Here is a 16,897-nt window from a genome sequence, read left to right as displayed (position 1 = left end):
CATAACTTAGGATCGGTAGGCCTGAAAGGGTCAAAGGAAAGAGCAATTGAAATCCTAAACCAAGGATGTATTGGTTATGCATGAAGGGGTTGGAATATGGGAAGTACAAGTAATTAAATTACTGCCACAAAGCAAAAGCAAAAGCAAAATTGAAGCTGAGATAAAATCTTGTTGTTCACCATTTCAATGACTTTGCCGTCTAAAATCTAAATAGATTGCTTTTTTTGTGGGCCGTCTGTTCAAAACCTTCCCCCTTTTATGCTCCGAGATAGAAGAGAGTGTTTGACCCAAAAACACAGAAACAAATTTGACCCAAAAAAAAATGTAATTCATCTTCTCCGAATCCAAGTGTAGATCCTGTCATACATGGAAAAGGTTCAAGCTTGAAAACTTGTTCTTTTGAGCAATGGTATGATTCGTATCTTGTTCATTTTGTAGGTTTTTGGACTCATTCAGTTCAGATCTTGTATTTGGTGCGCTATGCTTTTGCATCATCATCATCATCTGTTATTGCTAATGTTGATATGCCTTGCTTTTCCCAAAAAAACCGTAGAAAAAGCTCTATAATTGCACATAGAGCAGCAGATTCTATGGTACATTCAGGGAGGACAACCCTCAAGTGTTCCAATGTTTTTGAAAATAGAGAAACAGGTCTAGCATACATGTAAGCTATGTCCAAACCTTTTAGGCCCTTCAACCTATATTCGTTGAGCTGAAGGAGGACTTTTCAGGATTTTAGCTCCTGGAAACTCAATTCACTGTATATATAGAATGCCACAAAAATACATGGAACTACAAAATGGTCCTGTGTTGTATGTCTTCAGGGCACATTGTGCTGTAAGTCTAATTGTGTGCACTACTTGTTCCAGATTCACTTTGTTCTTCTTGTTAGCCGCCAAGGAAAGGTCAGGTTGACGAAATGGTATTCACCTTATTCCCAGAAGGAGAGAAGTAAGGTATGTTCAAAGTTGATAAGTTTTTCTCAACTGATATCGTAAACGGTAGTGATGGAAATTAATAGAAGCAATAATCTCGTTCTGTTAGCTCCCAGCCTTCCACTACTTTACTTCTCTTAAACTAGCGGCATCTTGCACATGACCATGGCTACAATTAAGTTCTCTGTGAAGACCTATTCATAGCTGAATAGCTCATTTGGCTTTTGATACATCATATATATATACATGTATGCTCATAAATTATAGACATTCTTCTTGCTGGTCTGCACTCCTTGATCCTGTGATCTGGCGTGGGTGCTGAAACTTCTGTGGATGTTAACTTTGTAAAGGTGATCCGGGAGCTTAGTGGGATAATACTCAGTCGAGGCCCCAAGCTGTGCAACTTTGTTGAGTGGAGGGGCTTCAAAATTGTCTATAAAAGGTAATGTCGATATTTCTATAAATGGCAAATCATGAATATGTAACCAATTTAATTTGTAGGGATATCATGGTCAGATATGCAGGTCTCTACTTTTGCATGTGCATTAACCAAGATGACAATGAACTAGAGATTCTTGATATAATTCACCATTATGTTGAGATACTGGACCGCTATTTTGGCAGTGTAAGCCTGCTAAACCCTCAAGTCATTGAAGACAGTATATATATATATATATACTTGAATGTTCTGATCTGATACCTATAAAACTGATCTTTGCATTCTTTACTATTTGTACTTTTTCTGTAGGTATGTGAGCTGGACTTGATCTTTAATTTCCATAAGGTACTTTCTCTAAATCTGCTTCTTCTTTGATTTTTAGTTGTGCAATTTAAGGATATCGATCACCCAAAAGTATTACTGAACGAGTTAGGACAGCTTTTCTGCATGAACTAATTATTCTGGCAAAATGTGGCAAGGGGAAGATTGTTTCTAGCCTATGGAAAGACATCCATCTTTATTTGGATCAATTATTGCCAATTTGGTTGTATTATATCTAGCGTTTGAGCATGTTATTCTTTGATTCACACTTGGTATCAAAGAGTCTCTCTAATCATCAAGTTGCAAGAATCATAGGCTTACTACATATTGGATGAACTTTTGATTGCGGGTGAACTTCAAGAATCAAGCAAGAGAACAGTCTTACGTTTGGTAGATGCGCAGGTATAAGTAGTTAATTAGCATCCTTTATGCATGAGTCGCGTGAAGATGCATCTGAATTCAGGACACTCTGACGGCTTGGTTTTGAGTAATTAATGCAGGATTGCATAGTGGAGATTGCACAACAGCAGGCCAGCTCAGTGGGCAATCTAATTGCACAGGCCACCAAATAGTATACATACAAGCAAGTCCAACCATCAATTCTTTTTTTTTTTTTTCTCGTGTTGCATTTGATCAATTATTTGTGTATCTTTCATGATCCGTACGTTGAAACCTCTTTTCTTCATAAGTGAATATCATTTATCATATAAATAAATGTCAATATGTAATTGATTTATACAGAAAAAATTATACGCGAAAATCATTTTTTTACATAATATTATTTTAAAAATTTTAAATAAATTATTATGCATTTATTACGTCCTATTAACTTTCCATATATATATATATTTGCATTATACATTTGTTTTTGGTATTTCTTGTTAATTAAAGTTGGAACAGGGTATTGGCTAAAAAAAATGGAGATAGGGTGCATCTAGGAGTGTGCAGCGGTCGGTTGCTTGGTGTGCAGCGGTCGATTGCAATCGAGCAACCGACCGCCACCGTCGATTGCAATAGCAACCGTCGGTCATGCCGATCGACCTTGTCGGTTGATCGGCTCGGCCCTCGGGGGGGACTCCTTCCCTCCCGAACCGACCGAATAACCAGTCGATGACTGCCTTGGTTTTCATGGATGGTGGAAGTACAAAAATGCCCCTCATTACATACTTTCCCTTTCGCAGCCCATAAGGGTAAAAGAGTAAATTTACCCTCAAAAACCCAAAACTTGCCTTTCATTTTTGTAGATCGCTGGAGCCTAACTCTCATATTTTCTCCATTTCCCTCGACGGCCCGACCCCCCTTATTTTCTCCTTTGCCTTGCCGCCTCCTGCCTCTCCAGCTAAACCCTAAGCCAACAACCGTCTCATACAGTCATACTGATACCTATTACCGATGCTTTTCACTTAAATCAAATTGAGCCCACAGTATCCAAAAATTGCACCAAAACCGATCGACCCGTCTATCCAAAAAATTGATCGAAATCAATTTTGGGGGGTTGCGGTTCGGTTGGTTAATTTGGTGAAAATTTTTGATCGATTTTACGAAAAACCGATCGAAATCGACCCACAACCGACTTTGCTCACTCCTAGGTGCACCTGCAAGTGGAGAAAAAGCATTTCTTTTTTGTAGGGCCCTACCTACCTATGGTGGCACGTGCTAAAATGTGTACGCGAGCCTTGAGGTTGAAGAATGGGGAGCCAGCAGGAAAAAGGAATTGGGCTTTGGCCTTTGGGTTTTGGGTTTTCTTATTTAGGATTAGATTGGATGAAAGGAAATATTTTGTGCTTTTTCTGTTTTCTTTCTTCTTTATTTAAAACATGATAATTCGAAATAATTTTAGAGGAAAAAATATTATCAATTATACACACTTAATCAACCAATTCATTTTTTCATAATTTTTCTTCCATTATTTGAATTTTTGAAATAATTATAATTTAAAATAAGAATAAAAATAATTTGAGAAAAAAAAAAATCATGCATACACAATTAATCTATCAATTTTCATATTTTGAAATTGAGTGACAGAGTTTTAGATCTTTAGGTGAAGGAGAGACATTGGTAACAAAGAAATGAAAAAAAATAATCAGACGAAAAAGGTAAAGAGAAGATATAAAAATAATTCCTTTTCAATATTGTGCTTTCTTTCTTCTTCTGTTTTGTTTTCATTTTTTTCTTCTTTATTTTTCTTTCCTTCTTTTTCTGATTTTTTTCAATATTTTTAAAAAATCAACTATACAGATTTAATGAATTAATTTACATTTTCTAAATGAAAAACAAAATTATAATTTTCTACAACAAAGGGTGGTGGTTTTGCTAGTTTAAATCATGCAAATGAGTTCATTGTTGCTTGAATCTAAAATAAGAGTAAGATATGAATCTTGATTAAAAATATTTAATATAATCGTAATATCTTTAAAATTAAAAAAATTTAAATATGATAATAATATCTCTAAAATTGATTGTCGCATGTCAACATTTTTATTTTCTATTTGAGAAATAAAGATTCGAACTCACATTTTTGATAAATATTTATTTATTATTGAGTTCAATATTTATATGTCAAATTAGCATTTTTGGAATTTAGACTCTATTCGACACATTTACGTGTCAAAGCAACTATCACATTTGGATAAAAACAAATAATATTTTGAAGGATTATACATTTTAATCTATATGAATGATAAAATGATTTTTTTTATTTTTATGTGGATTAATTATATCAAAATTAGTGTCACGTTTTAACTTTTTGTCAATATTTTAATCAATTTAACTTCTTTATTACTTTTTTTGCTTTTAGCTTCTCAATTGAGAGAAGGAGTAAACGGAATTGAATGAATAATTTTTTAAATTAGAAAAGAAAAGCACAAATTTGAGTTTAGAAAAAAATAAAAATGCAAATCTTATTTTAAACGAAAAGGAAAAGGCTAATATATTATTATTTTAATACATATATTTTTATTATATAGTTAGTGTTTGATGTAATTTCCTCAATTAAGGTGGTGTCACTTAACCTCTTACACCAAACTTAGTTAAAGAGTTTATTTAATATGTAAATAATAAATAATAAAAATATCAATAAAAATCGAAGTCCTAGTTTTACAAACATTTGTATTCAGAATGTGGAGTGTCGGGAGACTTTTATAAGCATTTCATGGGTCTGATGGGCAAAATGTAAATAAACCAGAGCAAGCAGCAATGATGCCAGTTTGCCAAAGACAAAGCAAAAGCCCAAAGCTCCAAAAATGAAAACAACGGTCTCTTTTTGACATTCTAGTCCCTTCCTTCGGCGGTTCTTTTTCTTTTTGAAGAACATTTTTCTTTGCGAAAATCTTTACTTCATGGAGTTTAATCCTTTGAATGGATGATTTTCAGGAGGAAGAAGAAAGAAGGCGGCTGGAGGAGTTGGTGGAAAGCAATCCAGATGACCCTTCCCTTCATTTTCAACTTGTAAAAATCATGGATTCATTTTCTGTTTGTTCTGACAATTTTTGTTGTAGTGAAGGATATATGTAAATGCACATGTGAATTTCAGGGAGCATACTTGTGGGAGACAGGCATAGGGAAGGAGAAAGCGGCAGAGCATTGGGTGATTTCCGCAAAACAAAACCCTAACAATGCGGCAGCCTTCAGGTACTTGGGCCATTACTACGCCACTGTTTCGGCTGATGTCCAGAGAGCCATCAAGTGTTACCAGAGAGCTCTATCCCTGCATCCTGATGATTCCGATGCTGGGGTGTGTTCGTTTTCTTCTTCTTCTTGCTCTTGCTGTTTTCTTTGATTACCAGTAAATATGAATACTGACTTAGTAAATACTGCAGGAAGCTTTGTGTGATTTGTTGGACCGACAAGGAAAGGAGACCTTGGAGCTCGCAGTTTGCAAAGATGCTTCTCACAACTCTCCCAGGGCTTTCTGGGCTTTCCGCCGATTGGGTTTTCTCCAGGTTTTCTTTCTTCCTATGAAAGATTTAAAATCCTTTTTTCCTTTGCCTCTTATTGTTGTGCATCTGCATTCCTCGAATGGAGCAGGTGCATCAAAAGAAATGGTCTGAAGCTGTAGAAAGTCTTCAACATGCCATTCGAGGTTATCCTACCTCTCCTGATTTGTGGGAAGTAAGTTTCTTCCCCTCTTATCCGTATCATAGAATATACCCATTCTGTTTTAAAAATGCGTCTTGATTTTGCTCACCCTTTTCTCTATCTAATAACAATTGTCTTCTAGGCGCTTGGTCTTGCTTACCACCGTCTTGGCATGTTTACTGCCGCTATTAAGGTAATCCACTTTCCTTTCATCTTTTAAACTCATTCTGACCTTTTCTTTCTGCTTTTCCAGTTCAAGCAAAATACTCTTTTCAAGCTATTCAATATGTGATTCACATATCAAACACCAAATTGGGCCAACTAAACCTTAAACACGGATGCTCTTATCAGATAATGCTGCTACCTCTTGCGCCTAAATTGGGGAAACCAAATCGAAAGACACATATGAAAACAAACTGACTAGTCTAAGGAATTCTTTCATAAATTAATCTTTACGAGTCCTATCTAATCATTAAGCAATTAACTTATTATGGAATTTATAACAGTCCTATGGGCGTGCGGTTGAATTGGAAGATACAAGAATCTTTGCACTGGTTGAATGTGGAAACGTCTTTTCGATGCTTGGTTCATTTAGAAAGGTAATTTTTTTTTGTTATATTTATCCTTGTCATTCACCTTATATCTTTGCTTTTTAATTTTATGTCAATTATGAGCATTGAACCCACTCTGTTGAGATTGTAAGCTTATATCCATGTGATTGCTTAGAGTGAAAGTTAATCCAGTGGGATCATGTGAGACAGTATTTGTAAGACGTTTCGTTGTTAGGTCCAGAAGATTATGCTTTGACATCTGATATTTTCTTTTTTCAACTGAAATTAAGGAATGTAATTCGGTTTATTGATTGGCTCATTCAGTCATTCAACTACTGAGTCTAATGAAATCTCATGCAGTCTAATTGAATTCATTTATGTACCTCTATATTGGAAAATTATGCTGTGCAATCTCCTTGCATCAGATGTAGGGGTATTAAGCTGGAGTGCTCATGGAAATTAAGCCGTTCAATTTGACAAGTTGTAATTCTCATTTATTGTGCTAGTCCTCATTCATGTTTTATGAAATCATGACTTGTGTGTGATTGTGTGGTCTTTGTTCATCAAGGGAATTGAGCAATTTCAGCAAGCACTGAAGATCTCGCCACAAAATCTGTCTGCACTCTATGGACTTGCTTCTGGGCTGCTTGGTCTATCAAAAGAATGTATAAACTCAGGAGCATTTAGTTGGGGAGCTTCATTGTTGGAGGTTAGTCATCTCTCAGTTTAATCAAATCACTTGCCACGTTTATGACAGCGAACGAGAAGCATATAATAATTAGGTCTTGGATTGTTGCAGGATGCATGTACAGTAGCAGAAGTAAGCATCCAATTAGCTGGAAATTCATCATGTACTTGGAAGTTGCATGGTGATATTCAGGTAAATTATCTAGACTTTGGCCTTTAGATGTCCATTTTCCTTTGCCTTTTTTTAATATTTTTGTTTTGGGGGTTGGGGGATAATTCACCTCCATATGCACCATATTTGTTGGTAATCATATTCTTGTAACATGACTGATTCAATGTTGAGGGGTGTTTCCCTCTTGGCCAGCTTACATATGCACAAAGTTATCCATGGATGGAGGAGAGCCAGAGTTTAGAATATAATGTGGAAACTTTCAACGAGTCCATATATTCGTGGAAGAATACTTGTTCTTTGGCTGCTATGTCTGCTAGAAACTCTTATCAACGTGCTTTGCACTTAGCCCCATGGCAGGCTAACATCTATATTGACATTGCAATTTGTTCCGATCTTATCTCTTCGTTCAACATGGATTGTACACATGATCGTTGTACTTGGTAAAATCTTTGGTGGTGTTTGTTTTACATAACCATTTTGTGTTCCTGTAAATTTGTGCTTTTGTCTTAATATCTTTTTTATCAGGCAACTATCAGAGAAGATGACATTTGGGGCTTTAGTACTGGAGGGTGACAATTATGAGTTCTGGGTGGCTTTGGGCTGTTTGTCTCACTGTAATGCATTGAAACAGCATGCTTTAATTCGGGGACTGCAATTGGATGTGTCTTTAGCTAATGCTTGGGCATATCTTGGAAAGGTAACATCCGCTGTTTTAGAATTCTTTCACTTTTATTTTCCTGGTCTTAGTTTGTAATTTTAAAATATGCGAACTGAACTGTTTTATTTATTTATAAATTGACTAATGTTGCATGTATAATGCATTGAGTTTGTTGAAAAATAAATCCTATATAGGTAGGCTATATAATCTTTGGGAAGAAAGTTAATTATTTCATTTTGATGTCATATTTAATAGATGCTTGGCAGTTTGTTTCCGGAGTCTGTTATGCGTTAGAAGTTATGTTCAGCAGATGGTTAGGAGCATGAGAATAAGTATATGCAATTCCTAGCTTAAATCCAACCCTGAGGTCAACCTTTGAAGTGTGTGCTTAACCTTGTCCTGGTCCATACTGGCTTTTATGAATCTAATTGTTGATAGGCATCTAACAACTCTGTGTTTTGACAGCTTTATAGAGAAGAGAATGAGAAGGAATTGGCTAGGAAAGCATTTGACTGTTCTAGAGGTATAGATCCATCATTGGCGTTACCATGGGCGGGCATGTCAGCTGATACTCATACTGGGTAAAATTCTTGATTTAATTTTTAGTAACAAAATGTTTAGAAACGATTTGTTGGTAGATAGCCTTTTCAACACCGAGACATATTTGATTTTGTAGGGAGTCAACACCAGATGATGCTTTTGAGAGCTGCCTACGTGCCGTGCAGATATTACCTGTAAGTGTTGATATCAGGTTATGCTCTTCCATAGGGTTCACGATGAAGAAATTAACCTTGAATTGGCAGTGCATATGGTCATAATTCAATTAATCACTGGATGCAGTAATCATTTCCTAGTGAAACAGTTTAAGGGAAGGATTTACAGTGCTTTTTACAAATACTTGTGCAACAGTACTCAGAGCTTTGATGTATGTGCAGGTTGCAGAGTTCCAAATTGGTCTTGCTAAGCTTGCTTTGCTTTCAGGGAACCTTTCATCTTCACAGGTATATTCATTAAAATGTTACAGAAAAGGAAACATCCTCAGGAAAAAAAAGAAATATGAGAGCACCACATGAGTCTATTGAAATTAAAATAATTCCTGATAAGTGGAATGGCGATCGTAATACTAGAAGGAAGTCATAACCACTCAAATAGTTGCCGTATACCACTATTTGGATTTATTTTTATTTCAAGACACCTGTCCTTTATTCTCCTGAAAGATATATATTTTTCTTTCTTTGAAATTTCATTTGAATTGAAGAAAGGGAGAACCTGAGTTCACCACTTACAACAATTTTGCAAGGTTATGCCCCAACAACCAGGGGTATACCATAACAAAATTCTCTCATTGTCGAATTCCCTGTACGCTATCAGAAAGAAAACCACCCTAAACACCCACAGCGAAAACAGCCAACCCCACTAACATCTGGTTAGCTACTTGCGCCCAAAAGGCACCCTCATACATTGAACAGAAAGATAACACCTAACAGTAAAACAATCCCCTGCATCAACAGACACCACAATAATCAAGCGAAGAGAGACCAACCAATAACACTACCATTACCCATCAACCGTGTAGGACACCCCATCTTGAGCAATGCCATCATAATCATCACTACAAGAGGAGCAGACCTACTCAAGCTTACGGTTCACAGTTCATTTGCAGTTGATTGCCATATCTCTTGTTCTCTCTTCTCTGTTAGGTTCATCCACCCAAATATTGATCAGATCAATCTCCCTACCTTTTCCAGATTTTGCAAGGTTATCAGTATGTTGGTTGGCCTCCCTTCATACATGCTTGATTGCCCAATTTGCTGTCCTTCTCTTAAGTGCTTCAATATGGAGCACCCATTTCCTTAACCTCCATGGAGCTGATTTTGGCTCCTGCACCCATTTCACGGTGTTCAGTGAGTCACTCTCCACTAACAGCTTGTGAGAATCGCACCACTTGGACGCTAAGAAAATCGCAAAAGCTTCCTGGATAGTGAGAACTTCAGCTAGATTTGAGTCCCCCACCCCTATGGACTTCGAAAACATCATTCTAACTTCTCCCTTGGAATTCCTTAGTAACCCACCAATTCCAGCTTCATTCGTGCTTCCACTTGCAGCCCCATCGACGTTAAATTTCATAGTTCTATCAGGAGGTTTTTCCCACTCAGTCACTGGTCTGGCCTTCTTAACATTTTTTATAACAGCTCCGATACTTGGTTCAACAAATGTGTCTAGTATCCTCCCATACTGCCTTGGCCACTTGGCTTTAGCCCATGTAGCCACATGCAGTTTGATCAACTCATACAGCTGGTCATGATCCCAGGGTTTGCCCTCAAACACAACATCATTTCTAGCTAGCCATAGTGACCAAACCATAGCGTACATTGCTATTTTCCAGACTTGAATTTCTCCTTCCTTTGTGACCACCTCATTCCAAGCACTAAATAATGTAGTCATGTCGTTAGGTTGCACTCAAATAATGTTCCAATCCCTACACCACCTAGTCCAAATATACCATGACTCAAAACAGTTCAAAAAGAGGTGGTTAATTGTTTTAGGTACCTGGTGGCCAAGGGGGCAAAATGCTGCATTGTTTCTCATCAATCCCTGTCTCGCAAGTTCGTCCTTGACAGCCACTCTCCCTTGGAGTAGCTGCCACATAAACACTTTGATTTTAAGAGGAATAAGATTAGCCCATATGTTTTTCCATAAGTTGCCATTGTTGGTGTAATTAACAAGGTGCTGTCTACAAAAATCATTAACAGAGAACTCGCCCAAGGGTGTACCTTTCCACACTATGGTATCCGGGATGTCAGTGCATCGGTGATATTCATTAACCACTGATAGGAAATGCCTCCATTGATCTTCCTCCCACCCAAACAGTCTTCTGCATGGCAGAATTTCCCATTTCCATTCCTTATCTTGCCATTTCCCATAGTCACTAATTTTCCCTGTTTTATTGATTGCCAAGGCAAACACTCTCGGAAACAGATTTTTAAGGGTGATTCCCTCAATCCACTCTTCTGACCAGAAAAGGATGTTACTGCCATTTCCGACCAGCCTACTCTGATTGCTTGAAACCTGCATAAAGAAAGGGTTAGTAGAGGAAAGGGGGGAAGTGATCTTACGCCATATGGTAGACACTCCAGTATTTTGCTCAAGGGATGGCAGTAGGCTGTTAGGGTCTTCTCTATTTTTTTCCACTATTATTTCCCTCCAAAAGCTCTCATTTTCTTTCCCAAACCTCCAAAGCCATTTAGTGAGTAACACTCTATTTCTAAGGCCTAAATCGATAATTCCGAAACCCCCATATTCTTTGTAATTGCTCACTTTTTCCCACCCTGCATAGTGAATTTTTCTCTTCTCCTCTGTCCCACTCCACAAGAACCTCCTTTGGACCTTTTCAAGTTCATTTTCTACCCCTTGTGGGATTTGGAAGAGAGCTGATAAGAAACATGCTTTAACAAGTATTTATGTGATAGTTCTAGCATTCTATAACAGGTATTTGGAGCTATCCAGCAGGCAGTGCAACGCGCACCTCATTATCACGAATCCCATAATTTAAATGGGCTAGCGTGTGAGGCACGTTTCCATTTTCAATCTGCCATTGCTTCTTATAGACTAGCACGTTATGCTACCACCACCATTTCTTCAGGCACTGTCTTGAAATCTCATTTGAAAGACATATCAACTAATTTGGCCAGATCACTTTGTAAGGTAAAAACCTTTGCACTTTTCCCCTGTTTAAATGTGTAGTTCTTGTAGACTTGTGTTGCCATATTTTTTTATTTAATCTTCTTGTCACACACTCTAAGATAAAATGTGTTGTTTATCCTTTCGTTTGATAAGCAAAAGCTTTTCTTTTGTCTTTTATTGCGTGGGTGCAGGCAGGGAGTGCCATAGATGCCGTGCAAGAATGCGAAGACTTGAAGAGAAAAGGTTTGTTATTCTATTGATATCTGGTTATTATAGCTCATTCTTAGTTTTTTATATTGATATGTGCTAGTCTGGCAGGGGAAAGAGTTGGAATTGTGTATCATTGGTTTTTCTTTTTTTTTTCTTTTTTAATCAGTACTATAACATTTCACATAGTGTTAACTCAATGTGCAGCCACTGACATAACATAGTGTCAAGCACAATAGGTGTTTTCTTGGGAAAGCATACAGTTTTGGTCTTTCAATGGCTATCATGTTTTTTGCTGACCAAATTGGGAACACTTGGATAAAGTACATAGTTAACTTTTGACTTCACTAGATTTTATGTTTGAACTTATGAAAAGTGTGATTTAATCTCTTGCTCTTTTTTTTAAGGTATGCTTGATGCAGAAGGTTTGCAAGTGTATGCTTTCTCCTTATGGCAACTTGGTGAGCATGAGGTGGCCCTCTCTGTGACTAGAACCCTAGCTGCCAGTGTTTCTACCATGGATAGGACATCTGCAGCTGTGTCTGTTAGTTTCATTTGTAGATTGCTGTACTACATTTCTGGACAGGATTCAGCAATTGTTAGCATTCTGAAAATGCCAAAGGAACTATTTCAGAGTTCAAAAATAAGCTTTATTGTCTCTGCCATTAATGCTCTGGATCAGAATAATAGCCTGGAATCAATTGTTTCTAGCAGTCGTTACTTTCTTGCATCACATGGGGAGATCACTGGAATGCACTATTTAATCGCACTTAGTAAACTAGTAAGCTTTTTTAGTTGGTTGTTTAAGCATGAGTTAGCCTTTAAGATTGAGTTTTCAAATCTGTACTAGGTTTAGGCCATACACATTTTAAATGGATATCACTATACCTTTGGTTATGCAGATTAAACATGGGGCAGAACACCACCTTGGATTTCAGAGCGGAGTCAGTCATCTTAGAAAAGCTCTTCACATGTACCCTAACAGTAATTTACTAAGGTATGTTTTAATTCTAGGAAGTAATTTGTGGAAGTTTCTAAGCAACAATTAGGCATTTTTTTTGTTCAGTATTTTGTGTTATTGCTGAGAGCAGTTTGACACCAAGCATGCTGCTTGTGTAAAAGCTGATGACCTAATTAATTATAGAATTTAGTATATAATATTCATCACTGTAAGCTTTTAGCAAACCTACTTCTTGTACTTCTAACATGAGCATGGTGGAAACAGGAACCTACTTGGTTATCTTTTGCTGGCCAGTGAAGAATGGGGAAATATTCATGTTTCAAGTAGATGCTCCGTTGTCAATGCTTCTGAATCTAAGAATAATGAAGGCTTAAAATTGGCCTGGGAGATCTTCAGTGCTGGGACAGTTGCTTGCCATGCGATGGGCAATAGCAAACCAAGGTTTTCTTTTCCGACATGTGGCTGTCAATGCCCAAGTGGTTCTGGAGCTATGCAAGAACTGCAGAAGTATATTTACTATTTCCTGTTGTCAGTTTGAATATTTCTTTAATAACTTTTGACTCATAGGTTATGACTCTAGAAAACAAATTGGGTTTTTCTGTGCTTTCTAGGATCAGTATGTTATTGCAGTCTCTGCATGGAATACATTATGCAATTCCTAAATTTGATGTACATAACATGAACAACTTTACATACCTTCCTTTCCTCTACCTTAAGAAACTCCCACATGCATCCGATCCCCTCAAAAGGGAGGACATGAGTCTCTTTAATTAGTCTGCAAAAGAGTCTATGAAGACTTTTCTTGCAGTTGTAGTCTGAACTGTTTGTGTTGGTTTATGTAATTAAAGATAACATCTTGTTTGTATTTTCAATAATGCAGGTGCTTACGGCTAGAGCCATGGAACCGTAATGCACGATACCTGCTTGTGCTTAATCTCTTACAGAAAGCGCGTGAAGAGAGATTTCCTGTAAATGTTTGTATCATACTTGAACGTCTCATAATTGTGGCTCTTTCTGATGAGTTCTATTCTGGAAAAGAAGCCTGTTGTCAATATCAGAAGTTTCAGCTTTATCTATGTGCTTCTGAAATATTTTTGCAAAGGGGGGATATCATTGGATGTATCAACCATTCAAAAAGTGCTTCAGCACTTTTGCTTCCCGATAGCTACCAGTTTTTTGGGCACTTACTATTATGCCGTGGTTATGCTGCAGAAGGCAATTTTAAAAATTCAAAAGAAGAGTATGAAAGGTGCTTGGAGCTTAAGACAGATTTTCATGCTGGTTGGGTATGCCTAAAATTAATGGAATCTCAATATGAAGTGCAAACCTTTTCAAATGTTGTTGAGTTAAGGTTCAAGGAATGCTCAAAAGGGCGGAATAAGTCATGGAATATGTGGATGGCTGTATATAGTTTAGTGATGGGTCTGACATGTATATGGAATCAGGATTTTCCTTCTGCAGAGAAATTTCTGGAGCAAGCTTGTTCATTAGCCAGTGCGGAAAGCTGCATTTTCCTTTGTCATGGTATCCACCTATTAATGGAGATTTGGTTTTAGGATGACCTCTTAGTGTCACAATGCTGCTTTAAAGTTTAATTATGTATATTTTTTTATCTTCCTTTTTTGTGCTTTAGTTTATCCCTCTTCACATAGAAATTATATCATTGATGGTTCAGGTGTCACTTTTATGGAGCTAGCACGGCTGTTTCATGATTCGCAATTTTTATCAAGTGCCATAAGGAGTCTCAGTAAAACTCATATGACTTCCTTGGTCCCAATACCTATCGTCTCAGCATTGTTGGCCCAAGCAGAAGGAAGCCTTGGTTCTAGGAAAAAATGGGAGAGAAACCTTCGTCTTGAATGGTTTTCTTGGCCACCAGGTTCACTCCCAGCCCACCCTCTCTTTCTGCTGTTGTTCTGTCTGTTTCGTTTTTTTTATTTCCTTTTTATATATATTTTTGCCACTAAGGGTGTTTGTGTGTACATGTGTGTGAGAGATGAGGAACTGATCCTGCTACTGCCTTACATAGAAAGCAGCTACGGTGGGGAAATACTTTTCCCTCTTTTGGTCAGCTAGTTATGGTGGGAATTGTTCCTAAGTTGCTTCCCAAGTAAAAGAACTCCCTCTATTGGGGCATTTTTCTGCCAAACTGCTGTCCAAGGAAATTTTTTATACCTCTTCTAGTATTTATTGATCGCAAGTGGAAGTCACCAATAGAACAATTTCACCTCAAAGCATCCTCTTTTACGTAGTCTTCATCTGCACATGTCTCCCCTCTAACCAATCTACCTCTTTACGAAGTAGATTTAGAATTGGCAGAGCTTCAAACCCCTAATCTTGTACATTTCTCAAAAACTGAATATTCCATATCAACACCCAGGTTAATGGAGGCCTCCTTATTTCTAGCCACATAAAAATCGTGCCAGAAAGAGTCAGTGAAGAGTGCTCACCTTCAACTTCAACAGAAATATTAGTTAAAAACTCATGTCATCCCTTTCTATTCCACTTCCAAATGCTTACAGCAGAAGGATTTCTACATTCAGAAAGTCAACCATTACATGTCTCCCCACACTTGACATGAATTAAAGACCTTCAGAGTGGTGTTTTTGTCTGCCAAGAATCTCCTACGGCCTTTATGAAGGTTGGTGTTAATAAAGGAAAAGGAGATTAGTGGTTTACCCAACTATTTCTATTAGTGGTTCGACTACTCCCATTTAACCAAATGTTGCTTCAAATTGTTGCCCCTACTTCCTCAAAGAAGTCTCCTTCAGATGTTTTAACTTCCTTTAGCCACCAAGTGAGGATGTGATAAAGCAACATGAAGTAAATGGGGAAGTTTGGGAGAGTGCTTTAAATACCACCTTTTAAAAGATGAATAGACTGAAAATAAGATTTAACTGAATGAAACTATATGAACCTCAATATCTGAAGAAAGAAATGAGAACATTATGATTTTATTTAGCACCAAGGATGGTAATGGGCCTCTAATAATATGATAGATCAATCAGTTTATCCGAGTCTTGTAAAGTGGGATCTTGCAACATTAAGTCTGTAGAGTAATCAACTGGTGCAGGGCATTAGTATTCATTGTGTCCATGGATGTTCTTGCCATGAATTGACGGCTGCATCCTTCTAGCCTAGGTTGACTCTATTATAGTAAATCGAAGCTTATAAGCTGGCTGGATAAATAAATGTTTTTTGATTGTGATGATTAAAATTTTGTTACTAATACAAGTAGCTATGTCTTCAATGATAATTCAGATAAGTTTTCTTTTTTATGCAGAAATGAGACCTGCAGAGCTCTTTTTTCAAATGCATTTGCTTGCAAGACAGATTGAATCTGATTCTGACAGTTCGTCCAGGGTGGAGTGCTGTCAAAGTCCCCAGCAATGGGTTCTTCGGGCAATCCATGCAAACCCTTCTAACTTGAGATATTGGAAAGTTCTGCAACAGCTTGTGTAACTACTCAGTCTCAATTCTGCAAATTGAACAACGAGAAGCCAAAAGTTTCAAGATTTTGTACAGAATACCTAGGACTTCTTCCTCATCTTACCATTCAAGATTTTGTAGATTGACCTGTCTTTTCTTGCATGCAATTGATTAACCTCTATTGTCTTGTCTGTAGATTATGTCATCAAACTCACCCCAATGTAAGTAAACACTGTCATTGCAATTTGCTGAAGAAATTGCAGCTGCTTCCTTAAAACTTAGGTTTTAGTCTTAACGCAAATATTGACCTGAAGATGTCATTGCAGAAAATTGTGATTATAGCTTCTAATTGGGTTCTGTAGGAATTTTTTGTGGATTTCGTCATTGGATTGTTTTAAATATAGTTTTATTGAAGATTTTACCCATTGCAGTGAAGTTGTCTATGTCTTGCTAGTTGCTTTAGCTACTGTAAAATGTCATTCATTTGTTCCTGAAATCCCATGTGACCCGCACTATTATTATGCCAAGGGACACAATGGTAGCCTCATCTTCTCGAAGAATGTCAGGAAGAATGCGGAAAACGTTTGAAAACACCCAAATTCTTTATAAAATCAAGGGGGGGGGGGGGTTACAACCTGTTCCTCAATTATACGAAGTATCAGAATTCTGCAGTTCCGTACAATCGCCATCTTAGCTCACGGTCCTGACCAACATAATGGAGCAAGAGGCCAATTATGCTCCTTGCATTAGTCCGTCTGACGCTCTCTTAAGAATTG

At 37.3% G+C, this 16,897-nt stretch overlaps 2 protein-coding genes across 4 annotated transcripts; both read left to right on the top strand.

Annotated features, from left to right (window-relative positions):
* Positions 167 to 2,428, top strand: LOC18592064 (AP-1 complex subunit sigma-1). Of its 2 annotated transcripts, XM_007018565.2 has the most exons (7): positions 167 to 409; positions 870 to 956; positions 1,286 to 1,377; positions 1,452 to 1,560; positions 1,684 to 1,719; positions 2,011 to 2,097; positions 2,196 to 2,428. In XM_007018565.2, the coding sequence occupies exons 1-7, from the start codon at positions 407 to 409 to the stop codon at positions 2,265 to 2,267; spliced, it is 486 nt and encodes a 161-aa protein (XP_007018627.1). In that variant the 5' UTR covers positions 167 to 406; the 3' UTR covers positions 2,268 to 2,428. The 2 variants fall into 2 exon arrangements, with proteins under 2 accessions (XP_007018627.1, XP_017981102.1); XM_018125613.1 differs by lacking the exon at positions 2,011 to 2,097.
* Positions 4,808 to 16,556, top strand: LOC18592062 (tetratricopeptide repeat protein SKI3). Of its 2 annotated transcripts, XM_018126040.1 has the most exons (22): positions 4,808 to 4,949; positions 5,068 to 5,142; positions 5,228 to 5,428; positions 5,514 to 5,636; positions 5,722 to 5,805; positions 5,915 to 5,965; positions 6,279 to 6,371; positions 6,892 to 7,032; positions 7,123 to 7,203; positions 7,375 to 7,622; positions 7,708 to 7,879; positions 8,306 to 8,421; positions 8,517 to 8,574; positions 8,776 to 8,841; positions 11,330 to 11,545; positions 11,716 to 11,767; positions 12,139 to 12,512; positions 12,634 to 12,728; positions 12,957 to 13,199; positions 13,573 to 14,216; positions 14,368 to 14,571; positions 15,976 to 16,556. In XM_018126040.1, exons 1-22 carry the CDS (start codon positions 4,938 to 4,940, stop codon positions 16,152 to 16,154), a joined length of 3,528 nt encoding a protein of 1,175 aa, XP_017981529.1. In that variant the 5' UTR covers positions 4,808 to 4,937; the 3' UTR covers positions 16,155 to 16,556. The 2 variants fall into 2 exon arrangements, with proteins under 2 accessions (XP_017981529.1, XP_017981528.1); XM_018126039.1 differs by lacking the exon at positions 4,808 to 4,949 and having other exon boundaries at positions 4,955 to 5,142.

Source organism: Theobroma cacao, chromosome 8 (genome assembly GCF_000208745.1).
Source record: "Theobroma cacao cultivar B97-61/B2 chromosome 8, Criollo_cocoa_genome_V2, whole genome shotgun sequence".
NCBI lineage: Eukaryota > Viridiplantae > Streptophyta > Magnoliopsida > Malvales > Malvaceae > Theobroma > Theobroma cacao.
The sequence above is the reverse complement of the archived record's forward strand: the minus strand, read 5'-3'. Positions and strand labels throughout refer to the sequence as shown.

Coding starts and splice junctions, on each gene's coding strand:
- LOC18592064 (XM_007018565.2), top strand. Junction 1,378..1,451: donor TTCAAAATTGTCTATAAAAG/GTAATGTCGATA, acceptor TATCATGGTCAG/ATATGCAGGTCTCTACTTTT. Junction 1,720..2,010: donor TGATCTTTAATTTCCATAAG/GTACTTTCTCTA, acceptor CAAGAATCATAG/GCTTACTACATATTGGATGA.
- LOC18592062 (XM_018126039.1), top strand. CDS start 5,053: ATGGATGATTTTCAGGAGGAAGAAGAAAGAAGGCGGCTGGAGGAGTTG. Junction 6,372..6,891: donor TGCTTGGTTCATTTAGAAAG/GTAATTTTTTTT, acceptor TTGTTCATCAAG/GGAATTGAGCAATTTCAGCA. Junction 8,842..11,329: donor GGAACCTTTCATCTTCACAG/GTATATTCATTA, acceptor ATTCTATAACAG/GTATTTGGAGCTATCCAGCA.